General features: G+C 37.1%; 2 protein-coding genes and 1 long non-coding RNA gene across 9 annotated transcripts; all 3 read right to left on the bottom strand.

The window, feature by feature from the left end:
* LOC109949785 lies at positions 5373–6661 on the bottom strand. Its single transcript, XR_002272052.1, has 2 exons — positions 6413–6661; positions 5373–6320 (listed from the first exon to the last, which is right to left on the bottom strand). It is a non-coding gene; the product is annotated as an uncharacterized LOC109949785 (long non-coding RNA).
* LOC18791579 (glucuronoxylan 4-O-methyltransferase 1) lies at positions 7156–8797 on the bottom strand. Its single transcript, XM_007226391.2, has one exon. It carries the CDS (start codon positions 8364–8366, stop codon positions 7458–7460), a length of 909 nt encoding a protein of 302 aa, XP_007226453.2. The 5' UTR covers positions 8367–8797; the 3' UTR covers positions 7156–7457.
* LOC18793209 (probable serine/threonine-protein kinase At1g09600) lies at positions 9113–17071 on the bottom strand. 7 transcript variants are annotated; one of them, XR_002272049.1, is made up of 11 exons: positions 16589–17071; positions 16198–16251; positions 15610–16094; positions 14166–14450; positions 12757–13074; positions 12131–12358; positions 11524–11624; positions 10990–11068; positions 10411–10866; positions 9624–10014; positions 9113–9480 (listed from the first exon to the last, which is right to left on the bottom strand). XR_002272049.1 is itself a non-coding variant. In XM_020566050.1 (10 exons), coding segments are annotated over exons 2-10 (2160 nt in total). In that variant the 5' UTR covers positions 16199–16251; positions 16589–17071; the 3' UTR covers positions 9116–9807. The 7 variants fall into 7 exon arrangements, 5 of the variants coding, with proteins under 5 accessions (XP_020421639.1, XP_020421659.1, XP_020421651.1 ...); XR_002272050.1 differs by having other exon boundaries at positions 9116–9549; XM_020566050.1 differs by having other exon boundaries at positions 9116–10014.

Consider the following 17659-nt stretch of genomic DNA (forward strand, 5'->3'; position numbering starts at 1 on the left):
AAAATATAGTGTCGCCGCGCGGCTATACTCGTTTTTTGCATTTAAAAAATAGAATGGCGTTACCTCTTTGACACGTGGGCTGAGGCCTCTTTGAAACGTGGGCTTAGGGCGTGGGCCGGCCTTTTTACATATATATAATAGTATAGCAGCCCGGCGATACTATTTTTTGAATTTTTTTTTCAAAAATAGTATAGCCGTGCGGCGGTACTCGTTTTTTGCATTTAAAAAATTGTATGGCTTTATCTATTTGACACGTGGGCTGAGGCCTCTTTGACACGTGGGCTAAGGCCATGGGCCGACCTTTATATATATATATATATATATATATATAGCCGCTCGGCTATACTATTTTTTTGAATTTAAAAAAAATAGTATAGCCGTTCGGCTACTCGTTTTTTGCATTTAAAAAATTGTATGGCTTTACCTATTTGACACGTGGGCTTAGGCCACGGGCTTACCTTTTTATATATATATATATATAATAGTATAGCCGCGCGGCTATACTATTTTTTTGAATTTTAAAAAAAAGGTATAGCCGTTCGGCTGTACTCGTTTTTTGCATTGAAAAAATAGAATGGCGTTACCTCTTTGACACGTGGGCTGAGGCCTCTTTGAAACGTGGGCTTAGGGCGTGGGCCGGCCTTTTTACATATATATAATAGTATAGCCGCGCGGCTACACTATTTTTTGAATTTTTAAATCGTATAGCCGTGCGGCTGTACTCGTTTTTTGCATTTAAAAAATTGTATGGCTTTATCTATTTGACACGTGGGCTGAGGCCTCTTTGACACGTGGGCTAAGGCCATGGGCCGACCTTTATATATATATATATATAATAGTATAGCCGCTCGGCTATACCATTTTTTTGAATTTAAAAAAATAGTATAGCCGTTCGGCTACTCGTTTTTTGCATTTAAAAAATTGTATGGCTTTACCTATTTGACACGTGGGCTTAGGCCACGGGCTTACCTTTATATATATATATATATATAATAGTATAGCCGCTCGGCTATACTATTTTTTTGAATTTTTTAAAAAAAGTATAGCCGTTCGGCGGTACTCGTTTTTTGCATTTAAAATTTTTTATGGCTTTACCTATTTTACACGTGGGCTTAGGCCACGGGTAGGGCTGTCTTTCGGCCGGATCGGATCGGAAACAGCAATTCCAATTCCAATCCAATATCTTTCGGAATTCAATATAGAGTTCCGATTCCGATTCCGAAAAAATTTGGAAATTTTCGGAAGATTCCGATTCCGAAGCCCTTAACTGACAAAAAAAATTTAAGAGATTTAAATGCCCAAACTAGCATTTTGTAAAAATCTCAACTAAACTTTAATCAAGAAAACCCAGCTTAGGGGTTTAACAACTAGTCCAACAGGAACTTTACAGGCCCAAATAGGTTGTACTTTTAAGTCCCTACACAAAATGACTGAGTTTGAAGATATTTATAAAGGACTAAACACCTGAAGTTTATTCTTGCAGTCGATATGGGACTCCAAGAAGAAATGGGAGTGCAACTTCTCTCTCCACTCTTTGCTTGATTTCTACTTGGTTACTCATCCATCACTTCTCCTCTCTCTTCCGTTTCTTCCTTTCTAATCCATGAATGCCGACCTTCATTTTCTTTCTTACTTAAAACTCTTCAGATATGGAACAATATGTACGGATCCCGTTAGGAAAAAAACAAAAACACTTCTCCAACCAAAAAAGAAATCATTCTTCAATTCTTTATCTCTACTGTTTCTTCTCTTGCATTTTTATTTTTCTGGGTTTGCACTAAATCATTTATCCGATGTATATATTCTCCATTGAATCCTCATTGGAGCTCTCTTCCCTTGTTGCAATACCCCACACCATCCAGATTTTTTCTTTATCATTTATTTTTCTGTTTCTGCACAAATTCATTACTTTTTTGGTATTGAGATGGAATGAAAACCTTTAATTAAGAAAGAAATAAAATCAAAGAATGAGTTTTAAAAATTTAGAAATGTTTCCTTCTTTTTTTCGTCACTTCAATTCAATGTAGGATTGGAAAAAAAACGCAGATGGTTTTTTTTAAAAGTTATAATTGCCTTGGACCTCCTCTTTCTGATTATCCTTGGAACCTATTATAATTGCCCAAGGCATAGCTTATTTTGAAAGTTATAGCATGTTTGAATTCACCTTATATATATATATATATATATATATAACAATCTATTATTTTATATACAACAATCTATATAGTATATTGATTATTAATCAAAGTAATTTGTCCTACATATTATATATTTATATTTTGTTCATGTGAATCAAATTTTTTTGATTCCATGCTAAAGATGGATTCACATTCATCAATTGATGCTCAAGACTCAAGTTATAGCCGAGTGACTATTACATTGGTTTTAGATTCTAGTGGGTCATGAACATGTATAAAGAGTGTTAGACGTTAATCATGCTCTAGACAATTGTAATACTACAATTTTCAGGTTGGAATACTACAATTGTTAAAGCTCCAATTAATATACGCACATTATATGTGGTGTTTCATGTATAAAATGATTTTATAATTAAAAGTTTAATTGAAGATAGTTTATAATTTTAAAAATACATACATAAATATAAAATGAAATAGTATAATACTTCCTACATTTACCATATATGTACATAGTACTTAAGGATATAACAAGCACACATATGCACCTTTTTGTTATATTAAATCAAGCATATTTGCCAAATATATATATAGTCTTAAAGTTACATACTACTATGTTTAGTTTTTTTTTTTTTTTTTGTCAAGCCTATATTTAGTATGTACAAATATTTGTATGTGGGTACTAAAACTTAACAAATAAGAAATGAAACATATATAAGACCTATAAACTAAAAATAATGCAATTATACTTAGAAACTCGGAATTTTTCGGAAAAAAATTGGAAAAATCGGATCGGAATGGATTCGGAGAACTTCAGAATTTTTCGGATCGGAATTTCGGAATGTTCGGCATTTATCGGAATTTTCGGGTTTCGGCATTTTCGGATATCGGATTTATCGGAGTCGGATTTTTTTGGAAAAAATCGGACTGGAATCGGTCGGAATCGGATTTTCCAATCCAACTTACACCCCTAGCCACGGGCTTACCTTTATATATATATATATATATATAATAGTATAGCCGCTCGGCTATACTATTTTTTTGAATTTTAAAAAAAATAGTATAGCCGTGCGGCTGGACCCGTTCCCCCCCCCCCCCCCCCCCTCTCTTTTCTTTTTTTTGAAAGAAAAAACAAAGCTTTACTCCTTTGACACGTGGCACCTAGGGGCTGGGAGCGTCCTTTTTTTTAATATATACATAGTATAGCCGCACGGCTATACGCTTTTGTATTTTTAATATTTAATAAATTTAAAAATGTGTTTCTTTGCTTTTGTTTTTTGGCCTACTTCTTTAATTTACTATACGTAATCAAGTAACATCTTATCCCTTTTTAATTACTTTGCTTAGTAGTTATATTTTAATTATTAGTTAATATAAAAAGATTGAAGAAAAAGAACACAAAGTAATTCATTTCTATTTATTAAGTCTTTTGTGAAATCATTTGGGTTTCTTAATTCAATTTCTCTATTGCCCAAGAGCCCTACCCACTACTATTATGCCATTACTCGAGTATCTACCGTCCCTTTTTGATTTTTTTCATTTTCAAAGTTATTACCCGTATAAAGATTTTAGGACTTTCTTGTTTAATAATGTATTATACACGTGCGCGCGCGTATTTCTCATGTTTAATACATGTATTTTTTACAAACATTTCAGTAAGACACACAAAATTCACGTATTATACACGTATTACTGAATAAAAATAGCACATAGTTTTTTTTAAAAAAGGAGTATAGCCGAACGGCTGTACTCAGTTTTACCTAATTGTTTTTTAAAAATAGTATAGCCGGGCGGCTATACTCGTTTTTCCATTTAAAAAATAGTATGGCTTCACCTCTTTGACACGTGGGCTTAGGCCATGGGCCGGCCCTTTTATATATATATATATAATAGTGTAGCCGAACGGCTATACTACGTTTTTGAATTTTAAAAAATATAGTATCGCCGCGCGGCTATACTCGTTTTTTGCATTTAAAAAATAGAATGGCGTTACCTCTTTAACACGTGGGCTGAGGCCTCTTTGAAACGTGGGCTTAGGGCGTGGGCCTGCCTTTTTACATATATATAATAGTATAGCCGCCCGGCGATACTATTTTTTGAATTTTTTTTTCAAAAATAGTATAGCCGTGCGGCAGTACTCGTTTTTTGCATTTAAAAAATTGTATGGCTTTATCTATTTGACACGTGGGCTGAGGCCTCTTTGACACGTGGGCTAAGGCCATGGGCCGACCTTTATATATATATATATATATATATATATAATAGTATAGCCGCTCGGCTATACTATTTTTTTGAATTTAAAAAAAATAGTATAGCAGTTCGGCTACTCGTTTTTTGCATTTAAAAAATTGTATGGCTTTACCTATTTGACACGTGGGCTTAGGCCACGGGCTTACCTTTATATATATATATATATATATATAATAGTATAGCCGCTCGGCTATACTATTTTTTTGAATTTTTAAAAAAAAGTATAGCCGTTCGGCTGTACGCGTTTTTTGCATTTAAAATTTTTTATGGCTTTACCTATTTTACACGTGGGCTGAGGCCCCTTTCACACGTGGGCTTAACGCTCTTGTATTTTTAATATTTAATAAATTTAAAAATGTGTTTCTTAGCTTTTGTTTTTTGGCCTACTTCTTCATAGCCCAAGAGCCCCAAGGCCGAAGGCCCAAGTCTTTGATTAATATAATTATTATTAATGAAAGCCTAATCCAAAGCCTAGGCTATTGGCCCAACTCTCCAATGTTAACTACAGTTAGTAGTGCTTTCTTTATAAACACCTTTATAAGGGTGTGGTTTTTCAACGTGGGATTTTCATAAAGGGCACCTCAAAAGATTAGCCTACAGAGAAATCTATATTTTTATTGTTGGTGCAATGTAAAAATATATTTGAAGCCCTTCAAGGTCTCGGTGATGCATCTATCGACCTTGATATTATTTGGCTTCTTATAGCTGATGTTTAGTATTCTCTGAGACTAACAAGGTACAAGGGTCTTGCATCTGGTGACAAATCAATCAACTCGTATTTTAGTTTCATCCATAAAACCTGAGACTCATCCTTGTTATTGCTTGACGAGCTCCTTTTGAAACTAGGCTTAGAATCCAATTTCCTATCTACATCCCCATCTTCAACCAAAGAATACGCTGAAATGCAACCAAAGAACTAGTCTAAAATCCAGCAGGACTCAACTTATGGCATACTATCAGAAGTGATGAGCCTGAACTAAGACTATATACCATCAGAACAGGCTCTCTTGAGCACAGAAACTAAAAGCAAAGTAAGCATTGTTGTTCACAGAAAGAAAGAATATATCAACACTGTACAGGACTGCGCGAAGATTCTGCCATCACTCTCGTCCTACGCTTCCTGTCTCCTTCGTCTCCTGCGCTTCTTGCTTCTTTCGTCCCTATCGCTTTCACCTTCATCAGAATCAGAACTTTCTGTGTCCGACTCGGATGAACCAGAACGACTCTTGTATTCTTCATCATCTGATTCTGAGTCTGACACCGATTTTTGTTGTTGCATAGTCGTGGCATCTGCTTCAAGTAGTCACGCAGCTTCTCAGTGATGCTGCTAAGACCAATGGATGTGAAAAAGTTAATGGTAAAGCTGGTGTTCTTGGGATTATCGTTTGGGAAAATAGAATCATGAGAGTCCTGCAATGCAGGATCTTTGAGCCGCTGGTTTAGCAAACGGATGCCAAGATACTCCGACAATTCCACGAAAAGGAACTTGAGAAAAATACGAGAAGATAAGTGGTGTCCTCTTCAGTCAACTGTATATTGCCTAGCACATGCTGCCAGGGAAAGGCATCTGAAACTGCATCATCAGAACCTTCTTCCTCTTCAGACTCCTCACCAAGTAGGGTTTTCTTCAATTCTTCATAGCGCTTCTCATTCTCAAGGAAATCAGGATCACGTTTGAAAATATCAAGGCTTCTGGATCTTCTCCAACTCTTTCATTCTCCACCACTTTTTCCTAAATTCGAATTATTCAAATTCATATTCATATTCATGGAATTGTTGCCTTGTCCTTTGCAAATTCTGTTGCAAATTTTATTGATCCCCCAATATCACAAGTGAAATCAGAGATTCCAACACATCCTTTCCTCGTTAAATCTTGAAGCTGCTTGGTACTCAATAATAATCTAGGAAACTGTTTCTCCCAATACATGCAATTCACTGCCAGAGGGGGACAAAACAGAAGCTTAAATAGGGTTCTAGTTTTCATGGGAAAAATCTAAATAGGTTTGATAGCATAGTGTAAAACATACCAATTACAGATGCATAAGGGGCAATTTTTTCATGGAAAACAGGGCTGTAGTTTCCTGGATGTGTATAATAGTCAACCTGAAATCAATTCGGATGTTTTTGAGTAAAATCATGTAACAAACATGCACAAAAAGAGCTCTGAGGGAACTCACTTTGTCAAATGGTGTTGTGGAATCTATGTGCTCTGCATAAGGACTTGAAAAACATTTTCAAAATAAATATGTAATCAAATTGGTAAAACAAGTGAGACAGCCATATAGAATGTACCATTTCCTGAACCTGTGATGACGAAGACCAGAGGGCAGATTTCTGATGGCAGTCCAAGACTTTCCAGTTCGCAAACGGACCCAAAATGAAAAAAATAAAATAAGAAAAGGCTTTCCAGTTCTTTTTTATTGAGGTTTTTTCTTTTTATTTATTTATAATTATATGATTCAATTTTCTTTTTATAATTTCTAAATTGGCCTTGGTCTATACGAATTATCAATTGTTAGCTGCATATTTACGAATCTTTTTGACCTTTTGAGTAACCTTTAATATCTAAAAAGAAATCCAACTCAAGCATAAAATATTATATATTTTTTATATAAACGAAACGATATGGAACCCTATTCATATTTGATATCATGCAACTACATTCTTGAAGAGAGGAAAGGTGTACTAAGACACCCATTGCTGTAAAATGCACAGGAATTTCAATTTCAATTTCAATTACATGTGGTGCATGTTCAAACGAATTTCGCAATTTCTATTGAGCAGGAATTTGTTTTCATGGTAAATTCTGTCATTTACAAAATTTGACATACATAATTGAAATATTGAAATTATTAATTGACAAAAATTTAAAGGATGGATATCTACTTTTCGTAATTTAATAATTCTCTGCAACTTTCAGTTCCTTCATCCAAACGGAGGATTATCTAAATCCCGAGTTATTTTTTTCCATCTAAATGGAGGGTAAATGGATGAAATTAAATTGTGAAGTATAGTATAGAGACGATGAATCAAATATGACAGATGAATTAATTTGCAAAACACATGAATTGACTACTCAGGGCAGAAGGGCCTGTGGGAACCATCCCTGTGACTAGGAATATTGAAGTGCCTCAACCTCCCTTGTTGCTTTTTCATGTAACCTTCACAAAGGAAAGCCTTGGAGAAGTTATCTTCAACAACCCTATTCACATCATGCACAAACACATCAGTCTCTCCCTCCTCTTTGTTCCTAGCCATCATCCCAGCTGTGTATATGGCGCTCATTCGTCCCGGTGCTTCATCGTGATACCCTGTGGGCGCATCCACCATAATCAAATCCCATTTGATATCGTAAACCTCACTAGGCAAGCCCTTGAGTGCCAGCTGGCACATGCTATACCTAGGATCACCAACTGCTGTGCACTCGGGGCCCTTCCCAACATCCATGAGATTGTCAGCCTGGTTCACCTTGCTGTCATATGTGACATGGTATGACTCCAACATGGGGAAACGGCGTTGGATTTGCTCGATCCACGACTCGTCCTCTTCGACGAAAATGGTGCGCCCCCCGTGGTTGAGGGAGCTCCACATGAGGCTGTCGTGGCCTAGGCCGAAGACAAGGAAGTTGCAGGGTGATTTCTTGTCTAGGACCTTTGATGTGACTGAGATTTCTTTGAGGGTTTGCTGTGGGGTGATGGTTGAGGTTGTGTAGTGGATTAGAGCTTTGGCTAGGGAAGGTGGGATTTTGTTGCAAGTCAATGGGGTGTCACATTTTGTTGATCTTTCATCATCCTCGGCTTCTTTCTCATCCAAGGGTACTCTTGGCAAAATGGTGGATTTTTCATTGGAAGAAGAAGAAGAAGATGATGATGATGATGAATCAAAGCTTGACCTGAACACAAAGAGGACAACAAAAGCAAGGAATACTCCGAGGAGGAGAAGCTTATAGTTGAAAGTTGGAATATGGGCTTTGGTTCTCATGCTGAAATGTATTGGCTTTTTTTTGTTGTTGTGTTTTTAATGAGTATGGAGGGAAATATGTTAAGAAGAAGTTGGAGCTCTGGGAAATATATATGTGTAAGGTTTTTATTATATATTGTGGCATTTATGAGGTGGAGGAAGAAAGGGACTGAGTCGATGAGAAGGAGTTGTGTTGTGTTGTAGTTTTGGTGACGGATGCTTAAGCATGAAGGGAGAGGGAACTTCGGATGCATGATGAAGACATAAGAGCTATTATGATTCTTGGTGAAGCAAAACAAGTTAAGGTTGGTTGGTGGTAGATCTGCCAATTCCATTGGTTGCAGGTGCCATTTTTTATATCAGTTTGGAGAAGCTATATATGTTGCATTAACAGGTCTTGTTATCTTAGATATTAAACTCCCTCTCAAATTTCAACCATTAATTTTTTTTTTTTGAATATTATTGATGATGAAGTTATTATAGGTTTCATCTTCCAGTACCCTTTTTTGGGGGGGTCAAAGTTAGGAAGGGGGAGGGGGCAGGTTCCATTGGAGTTTGAACCCGAGAACACTGATTTGCAGGCAAATATTTTTATCACCAAGTTATAGACCCATTGGTACTTCAATTCTTCAAAATATTACAATTCAATCATTTACTTGATTACATATGTGAATAAGGCTGTACCAAGCAAGTGGTAAAAGAACAAAAACAAAAAGGGAATACTTTAACCAACAAAAGAAATTCTAAGGCAAGGCACGAAACGTGGATTATGGATAAAATATGGTAGGTACCAACTTCCTTAATAATAAAAAATTAAAGTCATTGTAGGATCTGCAAGAAGAGTTCGAGTCATTTATGCTTGCTTAAATATACGCACTTGTGTAATTCATTCCAAAAGAAACCTAAAAAAGGGAGAAGAAGAAAAAGGAAAGAGCATTGTGCTGATGGGTTTGGAGTAGTAAGAACTGACTTGTACATTGATTTGAATAAATAGTGGCCTGTGATCACAAAACCTTTGACTTAGTGATATAACTTAGCCTTTACAAAGAATGAAATATAGCTGATTGAGCAGATCAGGTTTCGGCTGTGCACAGCTTGTCTCCAGCATCTGGACACCAAAGAGACCTCTCACCATCTGGCAATGAAACAATTTTCTGGTATGTCAATTACAAAAACCATCCCAAAGCAGATCACGAGTCGATGCCTGGGGATTTAATTTACTTCAAATTCAAGATTAACAATCTTTCTGAATCTCTCTAGCAAGTGATGATAGCATACCTTCAAAAAGTGAATATATATCTGATGTGATATAAACCAAAGAAGCTCCATAAATCCCATTTATCTTTTCCGTGGTGAGATTTGTCGAGTTCCCAAGAGGAATATTTCTTTAATATCAGAGTGATGCTGTTCCGAAGGAGCTCTTGCTTTCAAAATTAAGCCAGTGTGACTTTCCCTTCTGTCATCACCTGCCATTTCTTATATGGTGAAGCAGGGATTCGGTTTGTCCATTTTCACTGTTGGCTTTCTTGGCTTTGTTCTTGTCCAGACGAGCTTTGCGGACAGCATGTTGTATTTGTCTCTCATGCTCTTTGAGCATCTCCTCAAGGTTTCCTCCAGGGGGCATCAACGGTCCAGAGTAGTGGATCCGGTTCTTCTTGGTAGCATAACCCTGATGCCAAACGCAAAATTATTTAGTCACATTCATGTTGAAGATTAAATTCTATAAGGGCGGTAAACCACTCAGTAAACCGCAAAAAAGCCAATTCAAGACATTTAATTTAACCAAAGATCTCAAACAAGCAAACATGGGGAAACATCGATGGTGTAAACTTTGGCTTCAGAAGCAAGAGTACGAGAGTTCCTATTTCTAAAAATAAAAAACAAAAATTTCATAACTTGAATGGTTTGCATGAAAACAAATTCAACGATCCCACATACAGCCACTTGACCAGGGCATCATGTGAAAAACCAAATTAATGGGTGAGGCCAGCATTTGCTCCAGATATCAGTGGAGTCAAATTTCAAAATAAAGCATGTGATAGATGAAAATAGTAAAATCCTTTACCGTTGCAGACTCCTTCCCTGATGGCTGTTCATCCTTCTTATGTGAAGACTTTGGCCTATCCAGAAAATTGTGGGACCAATCATGTTTTGCAGAGGAATCCCCATTGTCTAAATGACTATATCTGGCATTAATACGCTCCTCTGGCCAGTGTGGATTTGCACTAGCTTCTACAACACCATCATATCGTGAATCACTTCGAACTGAAGCTGAATTGGAAAACCTGGACGACTGGGCTGCCCCACGATACATATAAGACTTCTCCCCACCATTCCTAGACTGGCCAGATTGTGACATATTCCGTGAAGATCCAAATGCATTTGGGTGCATTGACTGGCCAGAATAGGAATAGCCATTTGATGTTGCTCCTTTGGGAGGCTCAATAGGAAAGCCAGAGCCACTATCCTCGTCAGGGTTGTACTTTTCACTTATGCTTTTGGGGTTAGGCTGCCCTTGTCGCTTCCAGATTAGGAAAGATAACAAAGAAAGCATAGAACCTAAATCAGTAATTCTTCACAATGATTTGGGTTTTGTATTTAAAGACATGATGAATTTAATTACAGAATTTGAAGGCAAGGATACCTGTATTGCATTGGCATCTGGTGCTGGCACAGCCTTTGATTCTTTGGAACTCCCTCCTTTACTACCAGGTGCTCTTCGCCTGGTTTTCAGATAAACAAAGCAACATTCAAGTGAGTGTGAACAAGATTAATAACTCAAAATACACACATACAGGAAAAAAATTTATCTTGCCAGACAGTCTTGCACCACACATTCAAACAAGGAAGAGTTGTTTTATTTTATTTTTCTTTTATAGCAAAACCAGTTTTTCTTTTTTTGTTTTGCAATAAAACAGCTGCCTTCCCCATGTGAGACAAAAACAGAAATCTTTCTCGCTCCTCTGAAGTGAGCTTAACGCAGCAAGCCATCAAAGCTTTAGATAACGAATCAGTTTGGTACTGATGTCCAAAAAATATGTCATGAACCAAAACTAATAAAGATGCAATTAGCTATTTACCAAAAAAGAAGACACACCACAGACAAAAAGATGTCATAATCAGATCTTTCATAAGAAAGGAACTGAAAAGTAGTTAATATAATTGGAAAATTGCTCACCTTCTAGCTTCCTCGTCTCGGAGCTTGGCATCAAACTCCTTGCTAGGTGGGTACTTAGGCAAAGTTGAGGGATCAGAGGGAAGAGGCAATGATGTGAAGAACTGGCAAAAAGAAAAGAAAAAGAATATATCCTCAGAAGTAAGATCTAACTTCCTGACCTAATAGTTGAATTAATTATGGGAAGGTAACTTATAGATCCCAACTCAAAAGAGAGTAGAAATGTAGGATGACTATAAGCAATCATCTAGTTGAAAATTGCATAAACTGTACTGCTAGAAGGAAGCCCAAGGGGTAAAATTTTCTAGCAAATTCAGAATAAGCACGACGAATTATAATGGGAAAATCTAGGACAACAGCTTTCAGTTTGACTAACCATTAGGATTGATATTTCAGTTCCAAATTTAATTTCAAAAGTACTAGTCATTTTAGCAGTTGCAGATTGTGATATATTAGAATGCACTTCAAATTACAGCAAAGAAAACCAAATTTCAGAAACAGAATATTGTTTTTTCATTTTCTTAACCCCAAATTGTTTCAATTTGAGAAGATCAGAATTCAATAGACATAGTCAACGTGGTTTCAAATAGCAAACAAAACCCGTGATTACCTCACTGTGAAGTGCAGAAGAAGCTGTTCCACGACTTTCAGGTTCTACTGCTAGAAGAACCTCTAGCAAGGCCAATGCTGACGGAGGGAAGTCCTTGAATGTCTCAGCAACACAACGCTTGTATGGATGAGTTGGTTTAAAAATAGTTGCATGCGGCAATTTTGATCTCTTCCAGTATTCTTCAGAAGGTGACCCACAAAGTTTGAATATCTTATGTAGTTGCTCCACCTATAAGCAATAAATGATAAGATCAAATAAGACGTCTGAATAGGTCCATCAGTACAGCTGGTAGATTCCATGTTAGAGCACAAGGGATTAACCACACAAAATCACCATTAATGATTTATCCGATTAGAATATTCTTAGAAAGTTACAACGGACTTTCATCCATCCTCTGACATTCATTGGAATCTGGTTAAGTAATTTGCTCCTATCAGCAAAAATCAAGCTCATGCTCTCGACGACTAGACTTAAATCTCAGATGCCATGATTAAGAAGATTATGAATTTCTCGATATTTGCCACATCTAATAAATGTAAAGCAAGTCGATATAAAAATATAAATACATATGTATATGTAAACATATCTTTTACATGTGTATATCATCAATAGGCTGGGGAAAATACCTCTGTTCTTCCTGGCATGATAGGCTTCCCAGCAAACAATTCTGCAAGAATACAACCAGCACTCCACAAATCCACAGCAACCCCATAATCTGTAGAGCCAAGCAGAAGTTCAGGTGGTCGGTACCACAAGGTTACTACCCGACTTGTCAGGGGCTGCTTTTGACGGGGTCGGTAAAAGGTTGCTAGCCCAAAGTCAGCAATCTTTAGGTTGCCATAATAGTCGATCAAAAGATTTGATCCCTTAATGTCACGGTGCAAAATACCATGACTGTGACAATGCTCAAGCCCACGAAGAAGCTGTTGCATGTAACATTTAATCTGCAACACGGTGCACAAACACCATATATCAACCACAATAAAAGATTAGTCAAGCATTCTGCTACCATAACAAACATAAGATCATGAAAATGAACACAGCTGCAATTAGATACAAATGGATCGTATTGACAATAACGCACCATTCAGGGTTGTCCTCAAAAGAAACAATATTGCTGCATTTTGGGAAGAGAATGACCCTCTTTGGTTGTTAACTTTGGGTGAGCACACAAAGAGGTGCATGCCCTTCCCAAAATGGAGGGAGGGAACTCAGAAATCACAGAAACCCTCAAATCTTCTGTTCCTGATTTATCACAATTACCATATTACTTTCTGGGATCTAAACCCCGCCACTTCTTACTTGGTGATTCATGAAATGACACTGAATTCTATTAGTCACTGAAATAGTTTTTTTGAATCTAAGAGCATCAGCTTCTTGAGGATTTTTGTCTTCAGGTGCATGCCTAAGCACTATAACACAATTTTATGCAGCAGATAACATCCTGAACTCCACTGCTACTACTATTATGATACATCACTAGTTTCTGATACTGATAGAGGCAACTCTAGGTACTGGGTAGGTGTTATCTTGGATCCATAAGAGGAAATTTTTTGCACTTCTTAGATGCTAGAATATACAAGGAACAACCTGATGATTATGTACAATATTGGTTGCAAAATCAAATAGATCACAAGTTTCGTGAAGAGCAGAGTCAGCAAACCCCAATGTCATAATGCTGATGCCATTTTTCAAGTTTTTTTTTCTTTTTACTACGTTTCCCTTTTCTCAATTATAAGTTGTTTATAGCCTGCTATAAAAGCAGTACAGGTAGTGAATTAAATTATCCCAATTTATTAATATTCTAAAGTCCTCTCACCCCAATTCTTGATATATTTGGAGTAACTAAAACTGTAGATAACCTACATACAGTTGTCTGTGGTGAAACTCAACTGCACTTATGTAAAAGTCATAGTAAATTTGTCAGTTTAAGAGACTTTTCCCTAATTTGATGCTCAAATCCAAGACATCTTTTATTCTTAGTCTGAGTTTTCATAATCACAATACATGAGATCAAAAGCAGCAAAGCAACTACCTGTGCTTCAGTGAACTTGACCCCGGGCCGTGCCGCAATCCCGGCAAGATCATGCTCCATGTATTCAAATACAAGGTATAAGCTGCCCGAAACCCTTGATGTAATCAGACCTTCAAGCTTCATGATATTGGGGTGATCAAGCTTACGCAAAATAAGAATTTCTCTCGCCATAAAACGCACACTTTCCGGATCCATATTGGCAAATCGCACCTTCTTCAGTGCAACTATTTTGTTTGAATCCAGATCACGGGCTCTGTACACACTGCTGTAAGTTCCTTGTCCAATCTGCAGTACACAGAAGAGTCAAATTTATTAATAAATAAAAGAACTAAAATACAAACGTCCATAATGTGGACACTAGCTCAAGAAAATAAAATACAATTGTCAAACATTTGCTAGGAGAATCAAGTCTAGGCCCTGGGGGTTAAACGATAAAAACTCATATTAAGCAGCTGATAAAATTCCAATTTAAAACGATCAAAATAATCAAACCCAGTATGAACGCTTGTCTGGTTAAACTCATTTGTTAATTTCTTCATTTTACAATCTTTCCATCTCTATGTGGTGGAAGAAGCCTGATAGAGAGCTACATAAAATTCCATATAGCTCAGTTGCTCCAACCATCAAGAACACACTCTTTGCTGATTGATTTGCAATTTTTTTTTACTCATAATCATCAAGTGACTTATCCATACTTCAATATTCTCCAACAAAGAGTGTGTGGTGTCTAAGTATGTACTTATCTACGCACTTGACTGTTCTGAATAAATTTAATCTGTTAATAAAGCATTGGCAAAGGAATATATGGAAAAATCACAAAAAAGTTTCCGACCTCCTGGTTCCATCATCTTACATCAAGGCATATACAAAAGTGAGCATAGACAGAATCCATTAGTAGTAGCAGCTGACTACCTCAATTAGAAGTACCTAATTTTGGTTAGTTTTTTTGAAGATTGAGTGTATCTTACCTCCTTTCAAAATGGCAACATGTTTGTTTACTTTACTCTCAGAATGTGCATGCATATACATCTTAAAAATAAAAATCTACGGTACATATGAATTGATCTTTTATAAACGACAGGCATGCATCTTATTTAAGCAAATCAATCTAACAATTTCAGTGTTTTCTAAAACATGTTTATAATACAAAAACCTAAATGCACATTATTAGTTAAAAGAAGAGAAACTAAGTGCACATTGTGTTAAAGAAAATCAGCACATTTGTTCTAGGTACAGACTTAAAACACAACTCCAAAATTAACCCCAAAAGTTTACTGTAAAAAGTAAATGAAAGATATCTGAGATATACACAAAACATGTAATATTCACACCTGAAGAATTTAAATGTGGGTTTCGTAATACCAATATCACTAAACAAGGGAACAAAGATGAAAAATCATAATAAACTACCACATAAATCAGATGTAGAAGCAAATCAACAAACCTTCTCCAATTTCTCAAATGAGTCTGCCTTGAGAGGCACCCACCCACTGATTGCTTCACCTGCCACTGCAGTCAGCCAAGAAGGCCATCCAGCAACAACTTGCGCTCCTCTTTCTCCATTTGCTACGCTAGTTATCCTAGTTAGCCCGGATGGTAACTTTCCCCCACTCGCCCCACCCTCCATGAAGGGTTTTGTGGGTTTCTCAGTAACCACCATCTTCTTCTCCCCTTCATCCGATGAAATAGGAGTTGACCCTGCATTCTCTTCTGTGTGAGGATTGGTTATCAACCGTGCAGTCGCATCAGCCCCAACTGCAGCTTCTGACAGTTTTGATGACTTGCTTGACTTTAATTCCTTGTCTCTACGTTGATTCTCAGAAACGTATTGATTGGATAAAGTTGCCTTTGAGCAGATGCAGCCCATAATTCTACTCCACAGTCCCCTATTCCGACAAGGACACTGCAAAATTCCTCTAATAATTCCCACTGCAAATTTCCATTTTTCCAGGCTGTGATTTTTGCAGCATTAAGCATGCGATCTAATCAGCATTCACACAGAATTTACAGAATCAACTGATCAATAACTTACTTCTCCAATCAACAACTTCAGAAGGCTCCGGTAAAATTATTTTATTTCTACAACCTAGGGAAATGAGAGAGAACCCAGATCAGGTTCTAAAAAAAAACCTATCAAGAACAAAAAAAGTATAACTTAAACCGAAAGATCACAAAAGCCTATCTGGACAAATTCAAAAGAACCCAGATCCCCAATTCAAGAAAACTTCACCAGTGACAACCCAATGAGGGGAATTTCTCCACACTATCAGTTCAAAATAAGAAAATCCCAATGCCAGATTCACCAACCTCAAGAACCCAGATCTCAAATAAAAAAGATAAGTCAATTCAAATCAACCAAAACAGGAAATTTTTTCCAAAATGTCAATACTTTCTTATTCAGTGGGAACAAGAATCAACCAAACCTGGACAATGCGAATTCAGAATCAGCCAATGCAAAACGGAATCAAATTGCCCAAACGGAACAACAGCCTGGGTGTGTGGGTACCGAAACTTTCTCCGCCCAATGTGGTTAAGTCCATAAATAGAAAAAGTTGGAAATTCCAACGAAAGCCAGAAAAAAGTGAAATGCAAATGTTTACCCTTTTTGGAATTCAAATGTGGGTTACGACAGACAAGCAACTCGGAGATTCTAGAGAGAAAAGAGATTCTAGAGTGAAAGAGAGATTTTAGGATCTGGGGTGTTCCTAGAATTACGTAGAGCCAATGATATTGAACTCAGAACAAAGCTCACACGCCATTCTATTCTGTTTTCTTCAACAGAAGGAAACCGAGTAAGTTTTATGCTTTGCTGTACTCTGTTTTAGAGGGTAGAGTGCTAAAACTACATTCAAACACAGCCAAGGAAAGAAGCACAAAGCAATAGTCCGTCGACAGAGGGAGCAGAATGAGAGAGAGGTCTGGTTGAAGTTACACACCACACGGGTAGAGATATGAGACATTGCAACGTGGCAAAATGTGGGTCCCTTTGAAGATTGTTTTGTTTTTGGTCGAATCGATAATCGAAGTCCCTTAGAAGATTGTTGGTCCCACAAGAAGTTGGAATGGGACAGGACTAGCCATGGTCCAGTAAAGTTTATTATTTCTTTTGTTTATTAATCCTAGTTACAATTTTTTCAACAATTTTAATTGTGGATGACCGAAAAAATAAGTTGAAATGCTCATAAAAAATAAAATAAAAAGTTTAATTGGGCCAAAAATGGGTTGGGTTGGGTTGGGTTGGGTTGATAACGTGGTACTTACGCCTACTTCACCCAAAAATAATCTGGTTGGACAATCCACGTTCAAACAACGCCATCCCATCCGTTGTGTTGTGACAGATAAGTCCACTACAGGCTGGTTTGGGTGGGACATTTTATTCCTTTTGTATTCTTCTTAGAGCAAGTCCAACGGAAGGGCCCAGTCCGAGGCGAGGGGAAAAAAAAAAAATGGCGTTCCACCGCGCAGCTCAGGCCCGGGGGGGTGTAGGACCCACC

The sequence above is a fragment of the Prunus persica genome, chromosome G1, assembly GCF_000346465.2.
Source record: "Prunus persica cultivar Lovell chromosome G1, Prunus_persica_NCBIv2, whole genome shotgun sequence".
Taxonomy (NCBI): Eukaryota; Viridiplantae; Streptophyta; class Magnoliopsida; order Rosales; family Rosaceae; genus Prunus; species Prunus persica.